The sequence below is a fragment of the Rhizoctonia solani genome, chromosome 16, assembly GCF_016906535.1.
Source record: "Rhizoctonia solani chromosome 16, complete sequence".
NCBI lineage: Eukaryota > Fungi > Basidiomycota > Agaricomycetes > Cantharellales > Ceratobasidiaceae > Rhizoctonia > Rhizoctonia solani.
The window spans coordinates 3059308-3083458 of NC_057385.1; the positions used below are offsets into that span (position 1 = coordinate 3059308).

General features: G+C 48.3%; 6 protein-coding genes across 6 annotated transcripts; 5 read left to right on the forward strand and 1 right to left on the reverse strand.

Annotated features, from left to right (window-relative positions):
* Positions 1–5606: 5606 nt before the first annotated feature.
* RhiXN_02250 (uncharacterized protein) lies at positions 5607–6486 on the forward strand (the record flags this gene model as incomplete). The annotated part of the gene is made up of 4 exons (XM_043322069.1): positions 5607–5624; positions 5681–5730; positions 5786–5979; positions 6029–6486. The coding sequence occupies 4 exons, from the start codon at positions 5607–5609 to the stop codon at positions 6484–6486; spliced, it is 720 nt and encodes a 239-aa protein (XP_043187892.1).
* A 310-nt stretch (positions 6487–6796) lies between these two features.
* Positions 6797–9820, forward strand: RhiXN_02251 (phosphoinositide 3-phosphatase; the record flags this gene model as incomplete). The annotated part of the gene is made up of 6 exons (XM_043322070.1): positions 6797–6820; positions 6869–6973; positions 7024–7189; positions 7240–7397; positions 7448–7576; positions 7634–9820. 6 exons carry the CDS (start codon positions 6797–6799, stop codon positions 9818–9820), a joined length of 2769 nt encoding a protein of 922 aa, XP_043187893.1.
* An 850-nt stretch (positions 9821–10670) lies between these two features.
* Positions 10671–12074, forward strand: RhiXN_02252 (methionine adenosyltransferase; the record flags this gene model as incomplete). The annotated part of the gene is made up of 6 exons (XM_043322071.1): positions 10671–10754; positions 10839–10853; positions 10928–11242; positions 11328–11748; positions 11803–11913; positions 11968–12074. 6 exons carry the CDS (start codon positions 10671–10673, stop codon positions 12072–12074), a joined length of 1053 nt encoding a protein of 350 aa, XP_043187894.1.
* A 5971-nt stretch (positions 12075–18045) lies between these two features.
* Positions 18046–18706, reverse strand: RhiXN_02253 (uncharacterized protein; the record flags this gene model as incomplete). The annotated part of the gene is made up of 4 exons (XM_043322072.1): positions 18046–18326; positions 18380–18453; positions 18506–18603; positions 18653–18706. The coding sequence occupies 4 exons, from the start codon at positions 18704–18706 to the stop codon at positions 18046–18048; spliced, it is 507 nt and encodes a 168-aa protein (XP_043187895.1).
* An 893-nt stretch (positions 18707–19599) lies between these two features.
* On the forward strand, positions 19600–20134 carry RhiXN_02254 (guanine nucleotide-binding protein subunit gamma; the record flags this gene model as incomplete). The annotated part of the gene is made up of 4 exons (XM_043322073.1): positions 19600–19724; positions 19928–19964; positions 20015–20076; positions 20110–20134. The coding sequence occupies 4 exons, from the start codon at positions 19600–19602 to the stop codon at positions 20132–20134; spliced, it is 249 nt and encodes an 82-aa protein (XP_043187896.1).
* An 840-nt stretch (positions 20135–20974) lies between these two features.
* Positions 20975–23926, forward strand: RhiXN_02255 (DNA repair and recombination protein RAD54; the record flags this gene model as incomplete). The annotated part of the gene is made up of 12 exons (XM_043322074.1): positions 20975–21592; positions 21645–21855; positions 21907–22029; positions 22084–22188; positions 22239–22309; positions 22357–22579; positions 22629–22941; positions 22999–23100; positions 23159–23328; positions 23381–23446; positions 23501–23762; positions 23818–23926. The coding sequence occupies 12 exons, from the start codon at positions 20975–20977 to the stop codon at positions 23924–23926; spliced, it is 2373 nt and encodes a 790-aa protein (XP_043187897.1).
* Positions 23927–24151: the final 225 nt, after the last annotated feature.

Consider the following 24151-nt stretch of genomic DNA (forward strand, 5'->3'; position numbering starts at 1 on the left):
CATCCCATCCTATCTCGTACGTATATGTATTTATACTGACTTCCTTTTACATTTTATCTCCACCTAATCACCCGACATTGTCCGCACGTTCGTCGTTAACCCACGGCATTCGCCACACGCACACACACTCGCATACTTCTACCTTTCCCGCGGGTCAACCCGCTCTAGTCTGGAGCATCTTTACGGGACCTTCAGAATGATTCTCATTCCGACATGATCACCTGTCTTGTTTGGTTGCCGGACGGGTCTGGCTTCGTCTCAGGGAGCATGGACTGCCATATCGTTGTCTGGGTTGGTAACTTTCTTTATCTTGCTCTCATCCTTCAAAAACGGGATATACTCCAAATGGGGTTCTCCCTATCCAAGGCCATGTTTGTCCAGGCGCGCTCACTTTCTGATGCTCCTTGATTTGACAGAGCTCCACGGGTGAGAAGCTCTACGAACTTGGGGCAATTGATGAGAAACCACTGCCAATCCTGTAACGGACCTGACGATCACACCCGACGGGTCGCGACTCGTTGCAGTCGGAACGCTCGTTGTCCCACCGCCAACCAACAACAATTTCGACCCTTCACGCCAAACAAGATCCATGAAGGTTTTCAGTTTATATCGTCCAAAACGGAACTTTTGTAAGTCGATGCGAGAGGGTGGGATGTTCCCGGCCCGGAATGTTTGTCATTGTGCACACACTGACTGATATGTGAACCCTGTTACTACCAACCTACCGTCCTTTGGCATTTCCTTCAACATTTCGGTGGACCGTATCGTCGTTGCATCAGTTCCGTCGGGTTGTCGAATGAAGTGACAAGCGTAAAGGCAACGGCTGACTCAAGATATGTACTCATTAGCCACGCACCCGATGTGCGTTGGGACCTTGTCCCCCACTCGCTTCTCCCCATATCATTTAATAATTGACAATGCTTTTAATCATTGTTATTCTAGGAGGTCCAACTGGGATTTAGACGCACAGCGAATGTGTCAGAAATATATGGGCCATTACCAGGGTAAACATGTTATCCGCAGCTGCCTGGGAGGACCGGACGAAGGGTTTGTTTTAAGCGGTAGCGAAGGTCGGTTGGCTCAGATCCTCGGCCACATCCCCCGCATATTTCTCAAATGACTTTCTTTTTTCTTTTTTGTCAGACCAAACGCTCTATGTCTGGAAACGAGACACGGGTGCTCTAATCGAGGTCTTGTCTGGCCACGGCAATGGATGCGTCAACGACGTAGCTTGGAATCCTCGAGATCCCGCGCTATTTGCATCGTGCTCTGACGACCATACCATTCGATTATGGTCGCCTCCGCCTCCCAACCTCGTGGGTAGCGACCTGCAAGATCGTCATAGCCTTCTTCCCCAAGGGCAGCAATCTAGGTATGCTACAAACATGCTCCAGACCCGATTTCAGATTCGGCTAATTTGTCAATTGACGTATGCTCTTATTTTATCAGTGTCCGACCCTCTTATTACCCCTATCCAATGACTAGGTTTTGTCGGTGCGGCCCTGTGAGAGGGGCCAATCTTGAAATTTCATGTCCTACCAACGGAGGAACTTGCTTTATGTTTTAGGCCCCGGATACAATTTTACCATGTCAATCAAATGTACAATAGTATACTCATTCCAAATCTGAGATTGTGTGAAAGTTTTTTTCTATCTTACTATCTATCTATCTTTCCTTTTGCAGATCGGCTGTATGCACTATCCGCGCCAATTTGCATCACTTTAGATGTGAACTTTCAATTTCCTTCACGCGGCTCGAAATGTCGTTCCTATATGTTAACTTTGTGTGAATTGAATAGGCCCGAATTACCGCTGCATCGGACTGGGGCGCATGGTATAGCCCTTTCTCTCTCCTCGCCCCATTGGCACTTGTGGCACTGGATTAAGGTAGGCTTTACCCCCACAAGCATTAGATTTGCTTGATGGGCGGGCATGTCTGTTTCATGTTCACTATGAAATCTAGTAGGGTGTTAAGAAAAAAAGCTAACTAGGTATACATATTGGCAAACCCGTACAAGTGTCCATCAGGTCGTATTTCACAGCACCGTGAACGAGGGAGGGGGAGGAGGGGGGGAGGCATTAGATATATCAGACTAAAAGGCAAGACTCCGAATCAAGATGGCAGATCCGTGAGGAAGAAAGAATGCATGAAGGGAGGAGGGGGGAAGCTAACCTAAGACCCGGACAGGCTCCCACCGCACCTTTCACTGTCGGTGTATGGAGAACCCGCGTGTGCGTGTGCAAAAAAGTTGACCGTGAAGCCCCACCAGCCCTCGAGGTGCACGGGAATCCCGCGGAGGGAGGGGAGCGGAGGGAGGAGGGGGGTTCCTAGATACTCGGGCCAGCATTGCCTCTCTTAGCCCCGGAAGCCACAGGTGGCTTGGGAAGGGTGGTAGATTGCGTCGGCCGTGGCCGAATAAGGTCAGAAGTCCCCAAGGGTACAACTTTGCGCTGGACGATTGGTTGGTCCGAGGACCCAGCGTTCCTGACATGAACATGCTGAATCCTTCTTGTATCTTGGCGTGCTTTGTCGATGAGTGTGCGAGGCTTCGAAATGCCTATCTGACCTGGTGATCAAAACAGGAGCGGAAGTGAGGAATATTGCCCTCAGAGTCTGGCCATGGAGAACGAGATGTGCGGTCCTTACCCCATCGGCCGCGTTTCGGAGGTGGTGCTTTGGTGGTGTACATGGTTTGCCGAACTCGCTTGCCGGCCTCCTCTTTCTGATACATTCCTCGTAGGCGGGAGGCTGAATCGGTGATCTTGCGCTCACGTTCGGCCAAGGATTCCTTTATTAATAATAATTTTTTCACAGACGATGGCTATAGGTCAGGAGGCCGGTAGCAAAAAAAGGAAGTTTTTTTTTGGCTGAGGCCTAGACGCACGAAGTATTGTTCTCTCCAGCTTTCGGGTTCGAGCATCGTCCCGTTCTCATTGGCTTGTCGAAACTCTAGGAATTCGTCCAAACATCGTTTCCTCCATATGACTATGGTATCAACGAAATCAGGTGCACATCCATCTCGATCGACTGTAGGCACTCGCCTTGAGTATCATTCACCAGGTGCTGTGCGAAGGGCCAATACAAATTCGTGATTGGAACGATCGGGTCATCAGGTGTTGGGGTTATCAACATACCGGGGCTGACAACTCCAACTGTTCCAGTTTTTTGGCCTTGCACCTTTCAAGACTGGCCTTATCACACGGAAAGGTATATCTCCCGTTGAAGGTACCGCTAAACACAAATTCGTGGCTAAACGTTAGACACCCACGTGGTTGGATAGGATTAAAAAATTGAGATGTGTACGAACATTCTATATTTATTAGTATCACCTTGCAACAGTATTCTTGTAAACGAGGCACGGCGCAGTCTACTGATTCCGACATTTCAAAGGGATATCTGGATGAGCAGGGTGGTGTGGGTGTCGGTATAGCCACTGTTGCTGGTGACCCGTGGCTGTGTAGGTGAAATAAGCGCTTGTTGCTCCGTGAATAATTTAATTAGAATCCATTTGCAGCCAACACGGCGCTAATTAGACTCATATGTCGATCGTAGGCGAAACGCGCGAGATTTAGAGTCCACGACTCGCCTAAAATTCGGGAATATTCTTTGGACGGCTTCCTTTAGGGCTGCGATAATGAATTGACCGTATTCCGAGTCAGCATGTTTGGCTAGGAACTCTTCCTAATCACACACACAAGCTTGTGCACTTGTGGAGGAAAATTATATATTGCCGATCAGATTCGCAGGCCCTAGAGGGCTTCCTCACTTTTCCGACGTTTAGACGAAATCTCGGCTCGTCCACATTGGTTTGCAAAGGGGTGTCTGATGAGCGCGACGGGTGGAATTGCACGCTAATTGAGTTCAGGGTGCTTGGGCCGAAGAAACATGCTCTCTTTGGATTTGTTCACGATTAGCCACAGCTTCGGTAGTTATGTCCGAAATGAAAGCGAACCTATCTCTCGGGAGAGGTTTGGTACGGAGCCGTGGCTAGCCTCAGGGTCTGGGAAGCCTTGTTTGATCTTCAAAGGTGTCTCGCTGATAAGCCGGTAATGATGGGCTGTATTTCACTGAGTGTCGGGTTCGTTCATGAGTCTAGCGACGGCACAGCTGGAATTAGTACCAGATACGCAAATTAGCAACCAGAGTATGACATGACTAAGAATATATAATCGGCTAAATTATCCACATCTTAGATGCTACAATAACGTTATGCGTGTGTATTGTTGTCAATTGAGCCGAGCGGCCCCCGGTCCCCCTCATGCGCGGATAGTTTCGTACAGATTGCGTAGGAATTTTCTGTATCGAGGGATCCGAGACAAGTTCGAGAACATATTAAATCAATGCCACGTGCCAACGAATATACAGCACATGTTATCACATTCAAAGTGATAGACACGTCTGTCTTGGTACCAGAAAACATTTACTTGGTTCGAATTTGTCTATTGGGCCGGGCCTATGCCTCCCTTGACGCCTGCACCGGTAGTGGGCAACGATTGGCCGAGCTGAAATTTAGCGTCCCTGGGTTCGAGAAATGGCAGAACTTGAATGACAAGGTACAGGCGGGGTTGTCTCGTGGAAAGCGGCCGGTTGCACGTGGGAGTTAACTTCCGAGCAAGGGACCATCTCTTACCTGCGGCCCTCGTTGATGGTCGAGTTGTCAAGCGTTTGCGTTGTGGCTGAGAAGGAAGCCTACCACAGAAGCAGGTCGATTCCCTCTCACGTCGCAAACAATGGGTGAGATCAGCTTTTAAATTTAAGATGCAAATCCTCGTGATTGTCTAGGGTAAGTTGTGTGTATCAGTCCCTCGGAGCGGTAGACCAACCGGGTTGTTACGTCACACTCTGAAAATCGGGACAGGCATTACCAGTTGAAGCCTGCATCTAAGCGTAGAGGACTACATTCCGGCCATAACCCCAGATCCGATGACTACGAATAGACTTCAGTTGAGGCCGTGGATGAAATGTCTTTGGATCGATGGCTTTCCGTAAACGGTACTCTGGAGCACTTGTACCTCTCCCGCGGTCCGCGCGACTAGGCCCGCCTACAGAATGCAACGTCTTCCGACCTTCATCCAGAAGCCCTTCCTTGTACCATACTCCCGTTGATTCACGTTCCTGTACGCCACGCACATTTACACACTTAGCCTTTGTTTAAATACCGTGCCCCACCAACCCATACCTTCACACCCTCACCTCCTCGCCCCCATCCTTCTCGCGACTCACGCCACTGTCTATCTGTGCCTATCATGTTCTGCGTTGCCGGCCATGACATTCAACGACCAACTCACCCTCGATTACATGTACGAGATGCTCGGGACGCACAGGTGGGTATTGCTATACCTTGTTCACCGCAGCGAGCGGGCGCCTGACTAAAGTTCGATCCTAGATAATGTTTGAAGCTTGCCGTCTCGGTTTGCTCACCCCCGTTTCGAGAAGATTGAACGATAGCGAACGGGCCATGTTCATAAATCTGGTTCCGTCTTTGTCTGGCAAGAGGCTGATGTAGGTACAACTCATTTGACTGGTCGCCCAGCAACTAACAGCCAGGGTAGGATGATATCGGCCTCAAACGTTGGACAGATGGGCTCATGTGGAGTTGCTCACGGATGCGCGAGCCATTCTTGGTCAGTTACAATTATGTTTCCTCACGACCAGGGTGCTGAAACTAGTCGGAGTATAGTTCTATGAGGAAAAAACTCTGGGCGACCAGCTCGATCCAAACAATATGAAGTGAGTGGACCCAGCCTGTATTTGCGTCCATGTCCTGATCTTAATTAATCTTCAGGCGCAAAGACCTTGTGGGCACGAAGCACGCCAAGGAACTACCTTCAACCGGGCTCCTGGTAAAGCAAACCTACTCTGCCATCGTGACATTACCCGGGTCACCACCTGACGCCAAAAAACGAAAGTGGCATATCACTTGCTACTTTACCCACGAAGACTTTCCTCATCTCCCCACACTCGATATGTATCCCGTGAGTAAATGTCCTGTCTTACTACGGCGCATGCGCTCAATGATTTTTAATAGGAAAAAACGTAAAAGTCCCTCCTGGCGTATACAGGAGTGGCAAATCGCGGCAGAGCGCACGAAGCAATGGCGACTTTGGCTACACAGATGGCAATAGCTCGAGAAGAACATCTCCTTCTCCGCTGAGCTCCCCAATAATACCCAATACTCCAACTACTCGTGGGTCATCACGATCAAGTTCGGCTACTAGCTCTCCATTAGTTGCACACTCCGGCATCCAATGGGGGGTAGATCGACAAGTCCTAGGACCCCATGGATACCCTATAGACAGGAGAAGCTACGACCCACACGTGGTGGAGATGAGCTCGCTGGAACTTCCTGCCATACGGCCCAACAGTGCCTCCCTTCGACGGTCCGATACTTATGCTTTACGACATCCCCATGATTCTATTCAACCGTATGAGCCGAGGTGCTCGGAAGATGAAAGGATGATCCGTGCATTGAACAGGTCACTATGATTCACCACTCTATTCCCCGGCGCTGATATTCACGGACATTTTATTATTGGGAACCGGTTTCTTCTTATCTCTCTGTATCATTAGTTTTTGTAAATATAGGGCTATGCATTACTAATGTAAAAAGGATATGCAACATCTCCAGCTGTGTGGTCAACGAATGGGCATGGTTGAATAGGGGTAACGCATACAGAGTTGACAATCACGTGATATTCCGGAGACCCTGGCGCTTAAGCTCAATTCAATAGGAGTTCTCGGTCAGCGCCCATATTGTGGAGTGGGTTGCGTTTGAGACGTTTTGTGTTTATGGAGAATGGAAACCATTAAGATAGCCAAGGTAAACGTTTGGCGCAGAATATCGGGAATGTTGCTAATGAATCAATAGGTCAATGATGTTACGCTGGTCAAAAGTGGAGTTCAACAGCAGGGGACCCTTCATCTAACAGCCCACAACCTCATATTTCAGAAGAATGACGATCAAGAAACGTGGGTGCGTGTGCGTTTAGTATAGGAGAACTAAGCATCTAAGAATTATCACAGATCCCATATTCCTTGATATCCCTCGTTACGCGGCTGCCACAAACGCTCACTGGATCTTCCCCAATCTCAGTACGTTGCCGGACGTTTGAGAACTTAACCTTTTACTTTGCAAACCCTCAACATGCGTCGGATGTCTTTGACAGTGTGCGAGAGTCTACAGTCGCGAGTGAGCTGGGTTCCACGCGACCTGGAGTTCACACACTTACGCACCAATAGCATCGGTCACGAAGCTTTACGCTTTCTTCTACACGCCCCCCGCTGGTACCCCCCATGATGGCTGGTCGATGTTCACTCCAAGAGAAGAGTTTGGAAGAATGGGCCTCGGGACTCGTACCAAAGCTTGGCGATTTACTGAAATCAATAAAGATTATTCGGTAGGATATCATCACATTGGTCAATTCAGCTCTACTGACGTGTTTACTAGTTTTGTCCAACTTATCCTGCGACGTTGGTCGTACCGGCTCGTATCAGCGATGCTACTCTTTCTTATGCCGCCAAATACCGGAGTAAAGCTCGTATCCCTTCTTTGTCCTACCTGCATTGGGGGAACTTTGTGAGTTGACCCATCTGATCATATTCATCCACGCTAAGTCTTCAGGGAATCTCATAGGCAACCATCACACGGTGTAGTCAACCGATGGTTGGATTGACCAACAATCGCTCGGTACAAGATGAAAAATTGATTGAGGCCATCTTCCAATCACATCATTCTGCTCATTCCGTCTACGCCGGACCTCCTGACGGGCGTTCTCGATCAACATCTTCCCTAGTTTACGGTGCAACACCTGTCAACTTGATTATTGATGCCCGACCTACCACGAACGCGATGGCGAACGCCGCCAAGGGCGCTGGGACGGAGAACATGGATAACTACAAGGAAGCGAGGAAAGTTTACCTCGGTATCGATAATATACATGTCATGCGGGACTCTCTCGCCAGGGTAGCAGAGGCCTTGTACGAAGCTGATATGCTCGCAACTATGTCGGGTTCAAATTCGGTACCATCGGACGCCTTGGGACCTGAGGCATCCAGGCTTGCGTTTCTTGATCGACAGGCTCTTAGGCGTTCTGGCTGGATAAAGCACCTGACATCTATCCTGGAAGGTACCTTGATTATTGTGAAGACCATCCATATCAACGCATCGCACGCTTTATTACACTGTTCGGATGGGTGGGATAGGACCGCCCAGTTATCATCGCTCGCTCAAATCTGTCTCGATCCTTACTTTAGAACTCTCCGTGGATTCTATGTGCTTGTGGAAAAGGAATGGCTATCGTTTGGCCACAAGTTCCTCGACCGCTGCGGGCATTTGTCCTCTGAGAAACTGTTTGTAACCGCCCCGAACGAAGGAGGGGGCAGCAGTGATGCAGCTCAAGCTTTTTTTGCTTCCGTCCAGAACAAATTCTCCGGCCAGTCACATCTCAAGGAAACAAGCCCGGTCTTTCACCAATTCTTGGAGTCGCTTTGGCAAATCTACCGCCAATTTCCCACACGTTTTGAATACAACGAGGATTTTCTCCTGAAAGTATACTATCATTTGAACTCGTGCCAATTCGGCACCTTCCTATTCAACTGCGAGCGAGAGAGACGTGTTGCCGACGGAAATCAACTTTCAGCTGAACAGCGAACGCGTAGCGCCTGGGATTGGTTTGAAGCTCATCGATCCCAATGGCTCAATTCCGATTACGACCCTTCGTCCAACATTCCAACTCGTGATACAACTGTGCTAATCCCAGACTCAAAGGATGTTCGTTTCTGGTATCGATTGTACGGTCGCGGGGATGAAGAAATGAATGGTGGGGGTATAACTAATCAAGCAACTGCATCTGGGGTCGAGCTACGAGGTCCAGTAGTTGGATCGGAAGACGATCCCGTCCTTGCCGGCTCACCACTTGCTGTTCTTACTCCGTCTGCCACGCCTCCCCCATCAGGGGACTTGGGTAGCCAACGAGCACCCTACCAGCCTCGGTCCCCTACCCGTATCAAGCGAGTATCTTCGGGTTTACCTTCTACGGCAAGTACGCCTCCACCAACAAGTTCTCGCCAAGATAGCCTCAGACCATTTGCCTCGACAAATTCGGCATTCTCTATGCAGGCCGGTGGGAGTGATGCACGAGATGCTCTTGCCCCATCGCGTGCATGGAGGAACGCAGCTGAAGGACTTGCTGCGGGTGCTGGGGGCGTGAGATCCGTGTGGGCATCCCTATCGTCTAACGCAACGGCTGCCTTCCAAGCTGCTCAGGCTGCATACGACACAAGCGTCAGGGACTATGGTACCCCAAATAACGATTCCAGCCCGCGTATGCGTGAAGATATACTTAGCAATGGAGGTGAACTACCTACCGTTAGCAAAATGGGGAGTCTAGGCCGAAACTCTGGTTCAGCCTCAGTAACTCGTAGTGCTCCAATCCCTGATGTGCTGAGCAACCCTTGGGCCGACCAAGCACCCGTTTCAGCGCCCACAACCCCTCATAGACTTGACATTGCTGCCCCCACCCCCATTGGGGTTGCAGAATTAAAGCCGTTAGTAGACGTTAACCAACAACCATGGGCGCGGCCGGCAGCATCTCCCTCATCCCATGCTAAATCGACCCAACCATCGTTGGTGAACTCCATAGGCTCGCTTTCCTCGTCACTCTCAGACCTGACCCTCTTGACTGAACCCAATTTATCGCGTTCTCAGTCTTCTGCATCGCCTAGGCTACCTCCAACCGAACCCGTTCTCTCCAACAATGATGGGCATCAGCCACAATCCAGCGTAGCGGATATTGATCCTTTAGGTGTTGGCTTTAGATGAGGGTACTACTTTCTTGCCTTTCGTGTATGTACGTGGCGTTTCCTCATGTAGCTGTATCCCTGACTGTCAGTACGAACTGTATGCGTGCGCTATATACCAAATGCTTCTCTCTCTTCGAAACCTGGCCACGGCTCGGGTTATTATAGTAAATAGATATCCGAATAGAGTGTTGGCACTCTTTGCATGCATTGAACTTAGTGGGGAGACCGCCAATGAATAAGAAAGCTTCTATGCGCCCAAAGCCAATGGCTGTGGTTTGACTGATAGAACGTATAGATAACGCTAGCTATGCGCGAGTAAAGTAAAACTTGAACCCGAAGGGTGCATACTTTTGAAATTCTGGCGCGAAGCTAACGCCGACAGATCCGCAGGTACGATTAGAAAATTGTTGCACGTTGCTCCGAAATGGGCTCATGATTATTTGTCTCATCTGACACCATCGTGACCTACAACTTCCGCGCCCTCGAGACCCCAGAAGTCAAAGCTTGGTTGTTGTACCGTCTTAATGCTTGAGCAGACACATATTTAAAATTTATAGTAAGCTATGAATAGCCAAATATTTTCGATAGTGGTGCTCAATGTGTCTCCTATAAAGAGATATACCAGAATCTTTGTACTGTTTATTGAGGGTATCAAGAGTCCGGGAACGGGGCCGTAAACGAAGTTGGCTATGCTACTCAACATGCAAATTGCGTGATCATGTAAAAGATCATAAAAGTTTGGATCGAATAAATACGCTCTTGACGCTCATCCAGAACTTCAGCTTTACCACCTCCATCTCCTTTTCGCTTTGGGGTATCCACTTTTCCTTACCCAATCACTCTTGTTTAGATTTTAGACATAGAACAAAATGACTGTTAACGGTGCTACTCATGCGGCTCTCGCTCCTGGCCACTTTTTGTTCACCTCGGAATCTGTTGGTGAAGGCACCCTGGTGCGTTTCAAAAAAATCAAAATACACGTTTACTTAGTTGTTGACGCGTCTCAAACGCGTTTTACAGATAAAATCTGCGACCAGGTCTCCGATGCTATTGTAAGTGAAGCTATATTAGGCGCTTGTTCATTTATTCAATACTATTATATCTAGTTGGATGCTTGCTGGAACAGGATCCTTTCTCCAAGGTTGCTTGCGAAACCGCTTCCAAAACCGGAATGATCATGGTCTTTGGAGAAATTTCTACCAAGGCCCAGATCGACTACCAAGCCGTAATCCGTAACACTATCAAGCAGATCGGATACGATGATTCCTCCAAGGGTTTCGATTACAAGACCTGTAACATCCTGGTTGCGATTGAGCAACAGTCGCCTGATATTGCTCAAGGTCTTGACCACGGATCTCTTGAAGCACACGGTGCTGGTGATCAGGGTATCATGTTCGGCTATGCTACCGACGAGACCCCTGAATACATGCCTTTGACCATCGTGCTTGCCCACAAGCTCAACAAGGCCATGTCGATTGCTCGTCGTACTGGTGCTCCCCTGGCTCCGTCCCGACTCCAAGACTCAGGTCACCATTGAATACAAGAAGGACGGCGGTGCCACTATTCCCCTTCGCGTTGACACCATCGTCATTTCCACCCAGCATGCTGAGGAAATTTCCACCGAGGAATTGCGAAACGAGATCTTGGAGAAGATCGTCAAGGAGGTTATTCCTGCCAAGCTCCTAGATGATAAGACTATCTATCACATCCAACCCTCCGGCCGTTTCGTCATCGGCGGACCTCAGGGTGACGCTGGATTGACTGGACGAAAGATCATCGTCGACACCTACGGAGGCTGGGGTGCCCACGGTGGAGGTGCATTCTCTGGAAAGGATTTCTCCAAGGTCGATCGCTCCGCCGCATACACCGCTCGTTGGATTGCCAAGTCTCTCGTTGCCGCCGGCCTAGCCCGCCGTGCTCTCGTTCAACTTTCCTACGCTATCGGAGGTAGGTTCTGTGTCTCGAACTTTTATCACCACTAACAACCTTATGTGTTCCCAGTTGCCGAGCCCCTATCGATCTATGTCGACACATATGGTACTGGTAAGAAGACAGATGAAGAACTGGTCGAGATTATCAAGAAGCACTGGGACCTCCGACCAGGTGTTATTGGTACGTTTAGTTTCAGTACTCATACAAGCACATAAGCTTATCACGTCATTCCAGTCCGCGAGTTAAACCTCCAGCGTCCACAATATCTCAAGACTGCCTCCTACGGCCACTTTGGCAACGATGAATACGAGTGGGAGAAGCCCAAGCAACTCCAGTTCTGAGCGCCGTTGTACGGTCGGGCCTTGCATTGACTTGTCCTCAGCCAGACACCTTCACAGACAGAAAGTTCATCCTTTCTGCATCGTTATTTATTATTGCATTGCGCTGCCCATGACCGTTATCCTTACGCATGTTTCCTTAGCCTCCTGCACAGCCCTTTTTTTCGTCCTCTGGTCTACAGACCTCTTTATCATCACTTTAATCTGGAGTACCCACACATAGAGTTGTGTTTTTACGTGTACGAATGTTAAACATCGCGCTCAACCGTGATTAAACTTGATTGTGATTCGTTTGATGATGATCCTCAGGGCTGGCAACTTCGCATCACCGGTAAAAGATTATCTTGCCAACACAAGACATTCATCGTTTCATCAGACCTGTAAGCGCCCGGCAGTGCAGAGGCTTAGGGAACTTTTGTTCCATTTTCCACGCTCTCTTATATCTTGGGTGTGGGCACCCTAGTGGTGGAGCATTAGGCTGAAACAAAGTCGACATCTTACACCAAACACAAGGAAATTTTAGTTACTAAAAGCGTACCCCGTTTGGTGTTGAGCCTATTCAGGGTCCATATGGCAAGTAACTGGGGCGGCTTAGCTGTCTGTGGTCGAGGAGCAAGACCCAAGTGACCAAACACTCCAGCACGAACCTGAGGCATCGTCACTAACTTGGTATCGCCCAGAGACACCACAGGCCAGTTTGCCGTATATTCATAGATCTAGTCCTCGATTTGGTAACAAACCTATCTTTTCTACTATCCCACGCCGCTGGAGTGTTATGACACATAACTTCATAAACTTCTGAATCATTCCTCTTATGTTGGTTTGGAGGGTCGCAAGCTATAAAGAGAGTCCTATCAGCTACTCGATAAATATAAGGGTGAGCTTACGGTGACTTTGTGTAGATATTGCAAACCGCTAAGATTTGGGGAATCGCTTGGGGTGGCCCGCTCAGTCCGGAGAATACTGGCGCTGCAATTACATAGGGTCACGTTGGCTTCCGAATAGAAGGGGAATGTGTTTATAATGATGTTTCCTGTGTATACCATATTTGCTGAGTTAGAGAAAGATGCCCCAACGATGCCGTTCTACCCCGAACCATATGCCGACGGCTCGATTTAGAAGATAGTGGATGAAACTGTCAGTTGTGTTGCAGGGAGCCAATTTATTTTGACAGGCTAATCCCCACCGATGATCAGTTTGTCCGGTCTGTTTGAGTGGCGATATATCCGAGGCAGTATGCCCGAGGCGTCACCCACCAAAACGTTGAAGTAACATACGCGTGTGGGGTGGGGCCACCATTTCGCGCGGCAGATTGTTCCAAATGAGATTATCTAACAACTCCATCTCTATCTAAGCATCTAAGCGAAAGGCGGTAGCGTCTTCTTGTATATTTTGGTCGACTTGCCATTACGATGTAGGTGTATGCGTAATTCATCACCCTACAGGCTGGCAAAGTTTGTCGGGCTATATGCACGGATAGAATAATAGCGGCTATACGACTTACCGAATCCCTGTTAGTTGTGATTATACCCACGTGGGAACCCAGACCAGTATTTGTTGATGCACATATATTCTGAGTTAGCCCTCCGGCGGCCCGCATGCATGCTTAATGTTCTAGAAAGCAGGGGTGGTTAACTGGTTAACATGTTATCTGGTGCGTAGTCGCGGATAGTCCATACCAATTTCTGACTACTTCGTGGATCTGGCTTCGATCAGTCTCGCAGCTGGACGTTACCACACCAACAAAGGTCGCCGCTATTGTGGTCGTGCCGCGTTGCAGGCTAACTCAAAGCACTTTGGAGAGAATCGAAGCTATTCGGAGAAGTTGGATACAAAGTCCCTATCGAACCGCGTAGCCCCGATAGCAACTCATACTGTCAGGAATCTAGGTCCTTCCGTACCTGGTATCACTTTAGACCTAGAAATCGCACACTATCGTATAGTAGGGCTTAACATATTTTGCTTTCCCGTAATTATTTGGGGTGGGTATCTGAATTAGAACTGATTTTTAGAGTTTAGGTGTCCCCAGAGCACTTGCGCAGGCTTACACACATCATTACTCCGAAGGCGTACCCAGGAGCCTGGTTCTCGAGGCGCTAAACTAGGTAAGAGCCTATGTCGACAGCCAGCTTTTCGTTAATAGCTCCGGGAACTAAATAGAGCAGAGTATCCATCGACGGATCGACCGTGGCAGGAACTTCCATCCTTGCCGGATCAGCGGCTCGAAATGAGCTCACAAGATAATGTGAAGTTTGCAGGCGGTGCATGTGAAATACTTGGCAGTTCACCATGTAGACGTCTGGACACGCCTTGGTAGTATCCCCGACCTCATCTACGGGAAAAGGTTGGGGCAGAAGCCTTAACAAACTTGGTGGGGATCGCAACTTAGGAGCCCTGGAAATCGATTCAGCTCCTATGTGCAAAAACCTCTCGGCACCAGAGTTCGTCTAATACACTTGTGATTCCTCTCATAACGCTGGAGTCTCGATCTTCTTCCCGTACGCTCACGTTTGCACTTGGAGCCAGGATAGCGGAGTACGATTACATCCAATCTCCAGTCATCTGGATGTTCGCGTCACTTTCAGAGAATGACAAGGGGCCATAACCTCAAGATTGTGATGAGGCGCTCTCGCACGCTTGAATCACGGACCGAATATGTGGTACCCAACCTATGGGATATTCAGCATGCTTTTGCGAAGCGTCGAACGCGCATCGTACACCGATTAAGTGTACATGTCAGAGTGATTACATTGATCCCGCCGACCAGGAATTCCCCTCCGCCGGCCAATAAGGACACTCATAGTAACCTTAGGTATTAGTTTGCTTTGATCAAAGTATCACAACATGGCTTACTCATGCTTAACATTCATTCGAGCCATATGGCTGATTGTGCTTGGGTAAAGGTACTTGATATGACCAATAAGCAAGACCTCTGAACATCCCACACTTCTACTAACATAATAACTCGCGTGAAATATGAGAAGCCACACCATAGTGTAACCACACAAAGTGATTGAGTGAGTCCGGGAAGCCGTGTTAATCAAGTCCTGAATGAGTCCTGAAAATATGACGTGGTTCCTTTATTAGGCACGCTCGATTCTGTGCTATATTGGGAAGCGCACCCGTAGCCAAGAGAGTAGGAGTTGTACAGACACGGGCTATCGGAGACGAAATGTCACTCTGTTGGCTGTCAAGAGGTTTCTTTCGTAAGGTTGGAATATATTGAGAGCGTTCAATCAGATCGCTGCGCGGGCAAAGTCCGCCGATTTGATGAAAAATAGGCATGCGAATGATGATGTATGCGTTGTGAGCGTATTTTGTATTGCAGAAAATTGCTTTCTGGGTGTGTTATGGGAGGCGTAGTTTCCCGTCACGTACATTTTGTTGATGGATTAATGGCCATAACCACCACACAATTATACGTTTATTGAAGGACACGCCCAACTTTATGAGATATAGAGTTACTCATGATATGGGGACCCTTGTAAGGCATGGATTTTTTCTCCCAGTCAATCGTGAGTCACGGAAGACCGTAGCATACATCTTCAGTATTGAGTAGGAACATAGGGCCGAGCGCGTGGGGCCAACGCTAATCAGGCAAATGAACTATGTCATATGGTACCAAGAATGAATCATAAGAGTAAATTGAGTGGAGAACCTATTAGAGAGTCGTGAGAGTTGTTCAATCACATCGGGACGGGTTGGATAAATGATCATATGGAGAATCCATCCATCAAGCACCCACAACATTCCCAATGAATGTCCGTATCAGATACATGCTTGCACCTTTTCATCGCATATTTTGTAGTCCCCAACGAGGTGGATAATTCGGTCATCATTGATGAGGCGGCAACCGTTACTGTCGACTTCTAAGCAAGGACCTGGGCGATCCCTACCCTTTCGCCTATGTGATTTACCGCGCAGGATCGACTGCCGTAGCCAGGAAAAGGTAAATCGTGATCGTCAGGTAAATTCAGAGTGGCTTGAGGCGGTGATACGCGGCTACTTCATTTTTTAGGTTTTAAAATCGTTGCCCCTTACATATTTGTACATAAAGCTTAACAATAAGCATGGGATCTTATAGAGCCGAGCTGCTGTAGCCCAGCGGAAGAACATATGTTCCCTGGCCACCCATGCCCGATCATGACACTCTCAAGATATATTTCGTCTCGTTTATACATCACCCATAGATCCCGTAAATCGCGAAGGATCAAATGCTTGCTGGGTGGTCCCAGGACTAAACTTTGTTGGTAACCTTGGATAAATGCACATCCTCGCCTCCCTCCTTCCCCAGACTCGACGGCTTGTATTTCATTGAGCCCGTTGATTCATCCAGCCTCAGACGGTCAATCATTTGTCCGACTCAGTACGAATTGCCTCACGCCTAAGATCAAGACGACTTGCAATTGGCTGAAACCACATGTTCAATTTAATAATTCATCGATGCAAATGTAATAGACAGACAACTAGATGATACGCCTCAGCACTTGCATTCACCGGGCTTGCATGCGCAACTGTACGCGAAACCTTAGCGCAACCGCTCTTCCTCAAAAGAAAATACAGGATGTACACACCTAGGACCGCAATTACACTGAGATTCCCCACAATCTTTGTTCTTGGGACCTTCGGTGCACCCACAAGTGGGCCATTCGCAAACGCCAGAAGTGGTCTTGGTAGAAGAGCAGGAATTGTCGCCAGCCTAGAATCAAGGTAAATGCAAATTTAACAAATGGACTTAAAAATTAAATTTTGGATTATTAGCAAACCATTTGGGTGATGTGGTTGTGGTGCAAGTGGAGTGTCGGTTCTTTAATTTTTGAGATGGTTTTATACCCGCGTGTCCCCTTGATTTAGGCCCCTCCTCTCCTCGTTCATCCACAAAATCTCGCGCAGCCAATCAGAGTTCCAGAGGAGAAATTCGACGAATACGAAGTTGATATGATAGGAGATCTTATCAGCCGGTCAAGTAAGGCTTATATCAGAGGGTGTTGATATTCGGCTGCAGCTGAGTGGCTCACGTGGCCCACTGGACAATGTGGCCTGAAGACTCATAAGGAACGTGAAGCTGTCCAGACAACTAGAAGAGCCACTATGTACCCACCCTCTATTTTTGGTACTCCTGGTTGCCTCGAACTTATTATAGACCATTTATCCTCGCTACCGGTACTATTTATGTAGAAAAGTCAGGATACGAGATAGGTACTATCCTTTTAGCAAGTGGAGTGATCTGCCCCACACATGTCCACCCATTCCACGTATAAACTCCCGATTTGATCGGCTAAAATGGAAGTGCAATTTAACTTGTCAGAGTCTCATCTGTCCAAAGTCAACCCATTATTTTGCCTACGTGCGAATTATGCACATATCCAAACACACGTCCTTGCCTGCAAACTTCGGGTAGAACCCCAACGCTTGATACTCGAATTTTGCCACTCTGATCTCCTTCTGCCGATCTTTGGAGAGCTCTGCGTGGAAGGTTGGGTTATCCGCACTTTTGGGGACCGTAGTATTGATACTCGGTATATAAGCGGCTGACGATGATATGTATGCGCATATTTCCTAGTTTGTTGTAATCTAATTCCAGATTCGTTAACCGAAATTTGCCACCTACTAAATATATTGATCATCTATTTATTGACGCTACCATTGTGTAGTCTTAGGAGGTGGAACGAGTTCGGGAGTTAACGAAAGCCTGTCTAGACCTAACGGCATTGACAGGAACTGTCGATAGAAACAGCCGAGATGTGTCGATCTTCAAGGTCAAGGACCACACATTGGGATGCGTCGAGATCTCTCCCGGCATGTTTATTAAGGTCTAATCCCGAATAAGGGTGAACGTGCAGGAAATAGCCATTATTGATTGACATCAAGTCGCACACGGAGATCATCACAAAATCATGAAAGCAAAAACACAAACAAAGTCTAAGAAGAAACAAAGAAACATTCCACCAGGAAACTCAGTGTTTACTTCAAATTAAAGAGCAAAGACTGCAGCAGCCGCAACGAGAGCAAGCGAGGCAGGAGCAAATGCCGCACGTGAAGGGACAGCAGCATTGGTATTGTTGGGTGTGTTGCCAGTCGTACCGTTGCCGGTAGTGAGCGTGGCCTCAGCGCGGGCCTTGTATGCTGCAAAGGACTTGTCGCTGCTCTCGTTGGCGTTGATGGAGAAGACCATGCCGTTTGCGCAGTGCTTGCCCTGGAGACAGAACATCCAGATCGGAGAGGTCTCGGCGATTTGGATGGTCCAGACGGGGACTGGGTGGCACCGGCCGCAACAGCTTGGTACCCCGAGTTCAAGCCGAGTTCACCAGTCGTAGCATTCTTGAATTGAGTGCATGGATCGGCAAAGGTAGACTGAGTGACGGTGTGGTTCTTGTCACGGCTATTTAATTTAATTAGTAAGAGACCAAATTTAGCAATCCATAGCCACTTACAATTCAAACTCGACAAAGTCACCGACAGCAGCCGTAATGTTCGCCGGAGTGTACGTGAGGGCGCCATTACCACCAACAATGACAGTGATGTTGGCAGCCTATTAGTCATGTTAGTGACGGGCTCAATTGCAAGCGAGCTAAACTGACCGAGACAAGGGCAGGCACAAAGGCAGCAACAAAGGCAGCAACGGAGAAACGCATCTTGAATTAGACTTGAGAGTGATAAGCTTTCAAAGATATATGCTGAGACGAGGTCAACTCGGAGTGATAATTTAGTGCGACTAAAAAGCAAAGGCTATCGAGACTGTCGTGTGGTCGTGGTAGCACGAGAGCGGGTCGGTTGTGACGAACAACAGCGATTATATAGATTACGGCACGACAAGCGCCAAGGGAAACAAAAAGTCAGCGATCATGAATGCATTAATGAGGCTGAGACTGGAATTGGTATTGCGCAAAAGAGACTCACCCTGCTCGTATGGGGATGAAGGAGGAAGAGAGAATGAAGACTCCAAGGCCAAAGACAGTCATCTTATAAAGACGCGAAACAGGCGCACAGCAACTGCCGTCAAAGTCTCCAAGGCGACTAGCCTAGCCAGGAAAGCACACACGAGGACCAGTTAGTCACGTGAATAACCAATACCGCTGACTCAGGCTCCGTGGAACTCCCTGGCCGGATGCAAGTAAGCTGCCAGGGGCTGATCTCGGTCGGGGTCTGTGCGATTTGCAATCGGTGTTGCAGCGTTCTACGCTTTGTCTCCACCCCCCTCCCACCGCCGGTGTCGATTTCCACCTCTCTGAATCCAGTCGAGTACACTTGTACACTGCCTGCGTCGTAGACAGCTGTCTGGTGAGTGCTGAGGCCATGTTGAATAACTAGCAATTTGCCAACGTTTGTGTGTTTTGTCGGTTGCCAATGCTGATTTGCCCCTTGTTCTATATAATAGACCAGCAAAGGCCGGTTTTTGCACTGTTGAACATAGCCAAAACGTCGTATACACGTTACACTTAGTGCCTGGATTGGTCCCTGCGAACGCTCCCAGACGACATCTCATCTCCACCTGGTTTACTAGTCGTTTTTCAGTCCTATCTACACAATGAACGCCCGCAACGCAAAGCAGTCTATGGCCGAGCTCAAGCTTAGGCGCGTCATCGAGCACAACCAGCGCTTAAAAGAGGATTTGGCTCGACCACGACTGCGTGTGAGCGAGGCTGGTGCGAGGTGAGTTGGCATTTCGCCGAATATACACATATCCCCATCCATCTCGTCCAATCGTCACATTCATCTTGAGTGCAAGTTTCTCAAGCCCGTGAGACACTTGCCACCGTCTGTGGCGTTGGCTGTGCTCCGTAACGGTTGTCCGGCGCCTAGAGTCCTATCGTTGATCGCTATGTCCAGATGCTGACATAGCCATCTACTTTTAGTCTAATTCGATACTGCAAGACGACCAAGGACCACCTGGTACGTCAGTTTGCTCATCTGCACAAATTTTATATTGACGCCTCGATCAGGTTCCTTCTGTATGGGGGCCAGTGGGAAAGGGAGAAGATCCATATGCACCACCTCAGCAGGGGTGTTCCTGTGTACTGATGTAATCGACGCCTAGTTTCCGAGTGTACGAAGCGGACTGACCCCCCAAAATCCGCTCCAACACGGTCCTTGTACTGTTTCGTCCTACCATATATCTCGACCCCGCGCCTTCGCTTTCGAGGGTTCCTATATTATCGTCCAACCTGGTGCCCCCTTTCATGTGCCAGAAGACCTTCATTTAGTTCCCTTGACCGTGTTTTGGTGTGATGCCCTGGGTTATTTCTTTATACCCTGGCATGTTCTTTTCTTCTCGTTATTTTCTGTTCTCACTTGCTTTATTCCTGTGTTCATTCCTCTATGGTTCTACGGTCCCCTTCTCTCTTCACTTGCCACGGTTGGCAATGGTTTTCCCAGTACTTTTTTTCTCTTAGTGCCAACTCGTCTGTTTCAATCTCACCCATCCCTTCCCTGCACATATGAAAAGCACACTTCTGACTGGTCTGTTGTGTGGGCGTTGTTTTTTTCCATTTGCCTGCCCCTTTTCTCATCCTCACATCTGGGTGGCGTTTGAACTGACTGAGATTTGGCTGCTATCTGTAGTAAATATGCTGGTAGAATCATTACAATTTGTGTCTGATGGCAAGCAGCAAACATTTAAGGTTTTGTCTCAATCGTTAACATGAACCTCGGTCGAACCACACTGTACAGCTTCGGAAATCAGTTTCGACAAATGAGTGTGCTGGTGAGTCATGAGTAATCATGGCACAGTCACGTGACTTGGTCGCGCTGCCCAAATAATGGCTTAGTAAATGGAGCGATCGCGACTCCGCCACGACTTGCTCCATTCCTCCACATCGCTGCCATGTACATCGCCAAAGACGGTGTCTCTCTTCAGCAATCCTCAAGTACTGGTCAAACCATTCAAGAGTCCTGCGCCCGCAATGCCTGTTGCCCGCCCCCAACCGCAGCGAAAGCGAAAACGAGTGGTGTACAAGGAAGACGGAAGCGACTCGGAGTCGGATTCGGGTGGAAAAGGCAAGAAAAAGAAAAAGAAATCCGCCGACGACTCTTATCAAGATGAGGGGAACACCAGTGCCGTGAACATTAACAAATTGTTCCCGACGTTCGGTCCTCCCAAGCCCATCACCGGCCGATTCTCCCTCCCGAGCATCACTGACAAGTCTGGTAACGTTGTTCCTGCGGTCATGACCAATGTGGCGCTTGGTATCCGACCTGCGGTCAAGATTCCTCCAAGGCCACTGCATGACCCCATGGCCGACCATGCGATCGTACTGTTTGATCCGACGATTGATACACGCGAGACGGACGAGGAGCGAAAGGAGCGGGAGAAGCTCGAGGCAGCTGCCAAAGCCAGAGAAGAAAAGGAAAAGGCAGCTATGGACGCCGGTGCTGCCAACTTGTACAATCCTCATAAGAGTCTAAAGGAGCTCCTCGGGGGCGGCAAAGAGGCGCAAGCCACTGTGGCGCCCAAGGTCCCAGTGGTCATCGATCCCAAGCTCGGGAAGATTCTTCGACCGCATCAAATCGAGGGTGTCAAGGTGTGTTTACTGTAAATCCGGTTGGCGTGTTGCTGATGGATCTGTCACTTAGTTTTTGTATCGATGTACCACTGGAATGACCGTAGACAACCAGTATGGGTGCATCATGGCAGACGAGATGGGTCTTGGCAAAACACTGCAATGTATCACTCTCATGTGGACCCTGCTCAAGCAGTCTCCCCGAGGCGCGGGCAAAGGTACCATCGAAAAGTGCATCATTGCCTGCCCCGCTAGTTTGGTCAAGAATTGGGCAAACGAGTTGGGTAAGTTTTGTTCAAGCTTTAGTGGCGCTCTTTAATTTATCAGGTTTTTAGTCAAATGGCTCGGAGACTCTGCGCCTAAAACATTTGCGATCGATGGAACGGGCACCAAGGCCGATCTCATTGCGAATGTACGGCGATGGGTTCAGGCCAAGGGTAGGCATGTTACTTTACCCGGTTGGTACATCTTATACATTCCTGAGCGTGTAGCCCTTATCGATTTTTGCGCAGTCATGATTGTATCCTATGAGACTTTGCGAACTCTCTGCGAGGAACTCGCTGGGTGTGAAATCGGACTAATGCTTTGTGATGAAGGTCACCGTTTGAAGAACTCGGGTCAGTATTGTTACCTAGTTACACGAGTTTATACTTATATCCTGGTAGAGAACTTGACGTTCAAGACCCTCAACGAATTGAATTGCAAGCGCGAGTAATTCTATCTGGAACTCCCATTCAAGTTGGTGTCACTCATACATGCAAGGAACATCACTCATTCTTTAACAGAATGATCTCTCCGAGTACTTTTCTCTGCTCAACTTTGCCAACAAGGACTACCTCGGTACCAAGAACGAGTTCCGAAAGAACTTTGAAAATGCGATTATTAGAGGTCGTGATGCGGACGCAACGGACAAGGAGAAGGAAGCCAGTATTGCGAAATTACGAGAGCTCAGCGGACGTGTTCAGCCGTTTATCATTCGCAGGACAAACGACCTTTTGTCCAAATATCGTGAGTAGCTATTGGGTTGTGTGAATTATGTGAACTAACGGTCTCACAGTCCCGGTGAAATACGAGCAAGTCGTTTTCTGTGCACTCTCACCGCTTCAGTTGGCTCTATATCGACACTTTATTACTTCGCCCGAAGTCAAGAAATTGCTAAGGGGTGTAGGATCTCAGCCTCTCAAGGCTATTGGCCAACTAAAAAAGCTTTGCAACCATCCCGCACTCCTAGACCTTCCCAATGATATTGCTGGTAGCGAAGATATCTTACCTCCTGGCTATAATGCTGGGATGCTTAGCGCAGGTGGGCGAGGAGGTGGAAACATGACCCCTGACTGCTCACTCGGTGGCAAGTTTGTTGTACTCGAGCGGTAAGTGGGACGTCCAACCCATTCTCTTTCAATCGCCTAACCATCTGCCGCATCAAGATTCTTGGACCGAATCCGTCGCGAGACAAACGACAAAATTGTGCTCATCAGTAACTATACTCAAACTATGGACCTGTTCGAGAAACTTTGCCGAAGCAAAAGGTATGATTTTTCTTACTCATCGCTTAGTACACTGGACTGGGCTCAACGTGACCTATAGCTACGGGTGTATTCGGCTAGACGGCACTCTGAGTGTTGCCAAACGACAGAAACTCGTTGATAGATTCAACGATCCGGAAGGAAAGGAATTTGTGTTCTTGCTGAGTAGTAAGGCTGGTGGATGTGGTATCAACTTGATTGGTGCCAACCGACTTATTTTGTTCGACCCTGGTGAGTGTTTCGTATGATTATAAGCACGCAAGTGTCTCATGCGTGTTGCTAGATTGGAACCCGGCCTCTGACCAACAAGCCCTTGCTCGTGTATGGCGTGATGGGCAAAAGAAAGAATGTAAGCTTATTATCAGCTCATCGTGTAGCAATTTTTTGACTAGATGGCGAAAAGGTTTCGTGTACCGATTCGTCTCCACTGGTACTATCGAGGAGAAAATCTTCCAGCGCCAAGCTTCGAAACAGGCCTTGTCCTCTTGCGTTGTCGACGAAAAGGAAGATACCGAACGACACTTTTCTGGTGACGAATTGCGCAAATTGTTTGAACTTCGGGAGAGCACACTTTGCGAGACGCACGAAACGTACAAGTGCAAACGCTGCAAGAATGGAAAGCAATTTATGAAAGCACCTGCGATGCTTTATGGTGACGGAAACACGTGCGCAATTTTTTTTCTTTACACCACTTTAATTCGAAGCTCATGATCATCTTAGGTGGAATCACTATACTAACCCAGAGTTGAAAAATAACCACGACGATTTGTTGCGTGCTGAAGTGGGACTACCAGAAGTCACATTCACCTTTCAGTATATCAGTCATTGATTGGGGTCTAGTTATTACTCTTGCTGGGGTTCTTTTCTTTTCGTTATCAGATCTTCTTCGTTTCGTTCATGTTGTAAATTATGTTTAACAGAATTACAGTACATAGATAGTAGACGGGTTCAGGTAGTTCAATTTATAATGTTGAATACAGACGAGACCACGTGGATTCATGATTAGTCTTCTGATTTAAAGGGAATAATACAACATGCAATTGGGACCGGTACT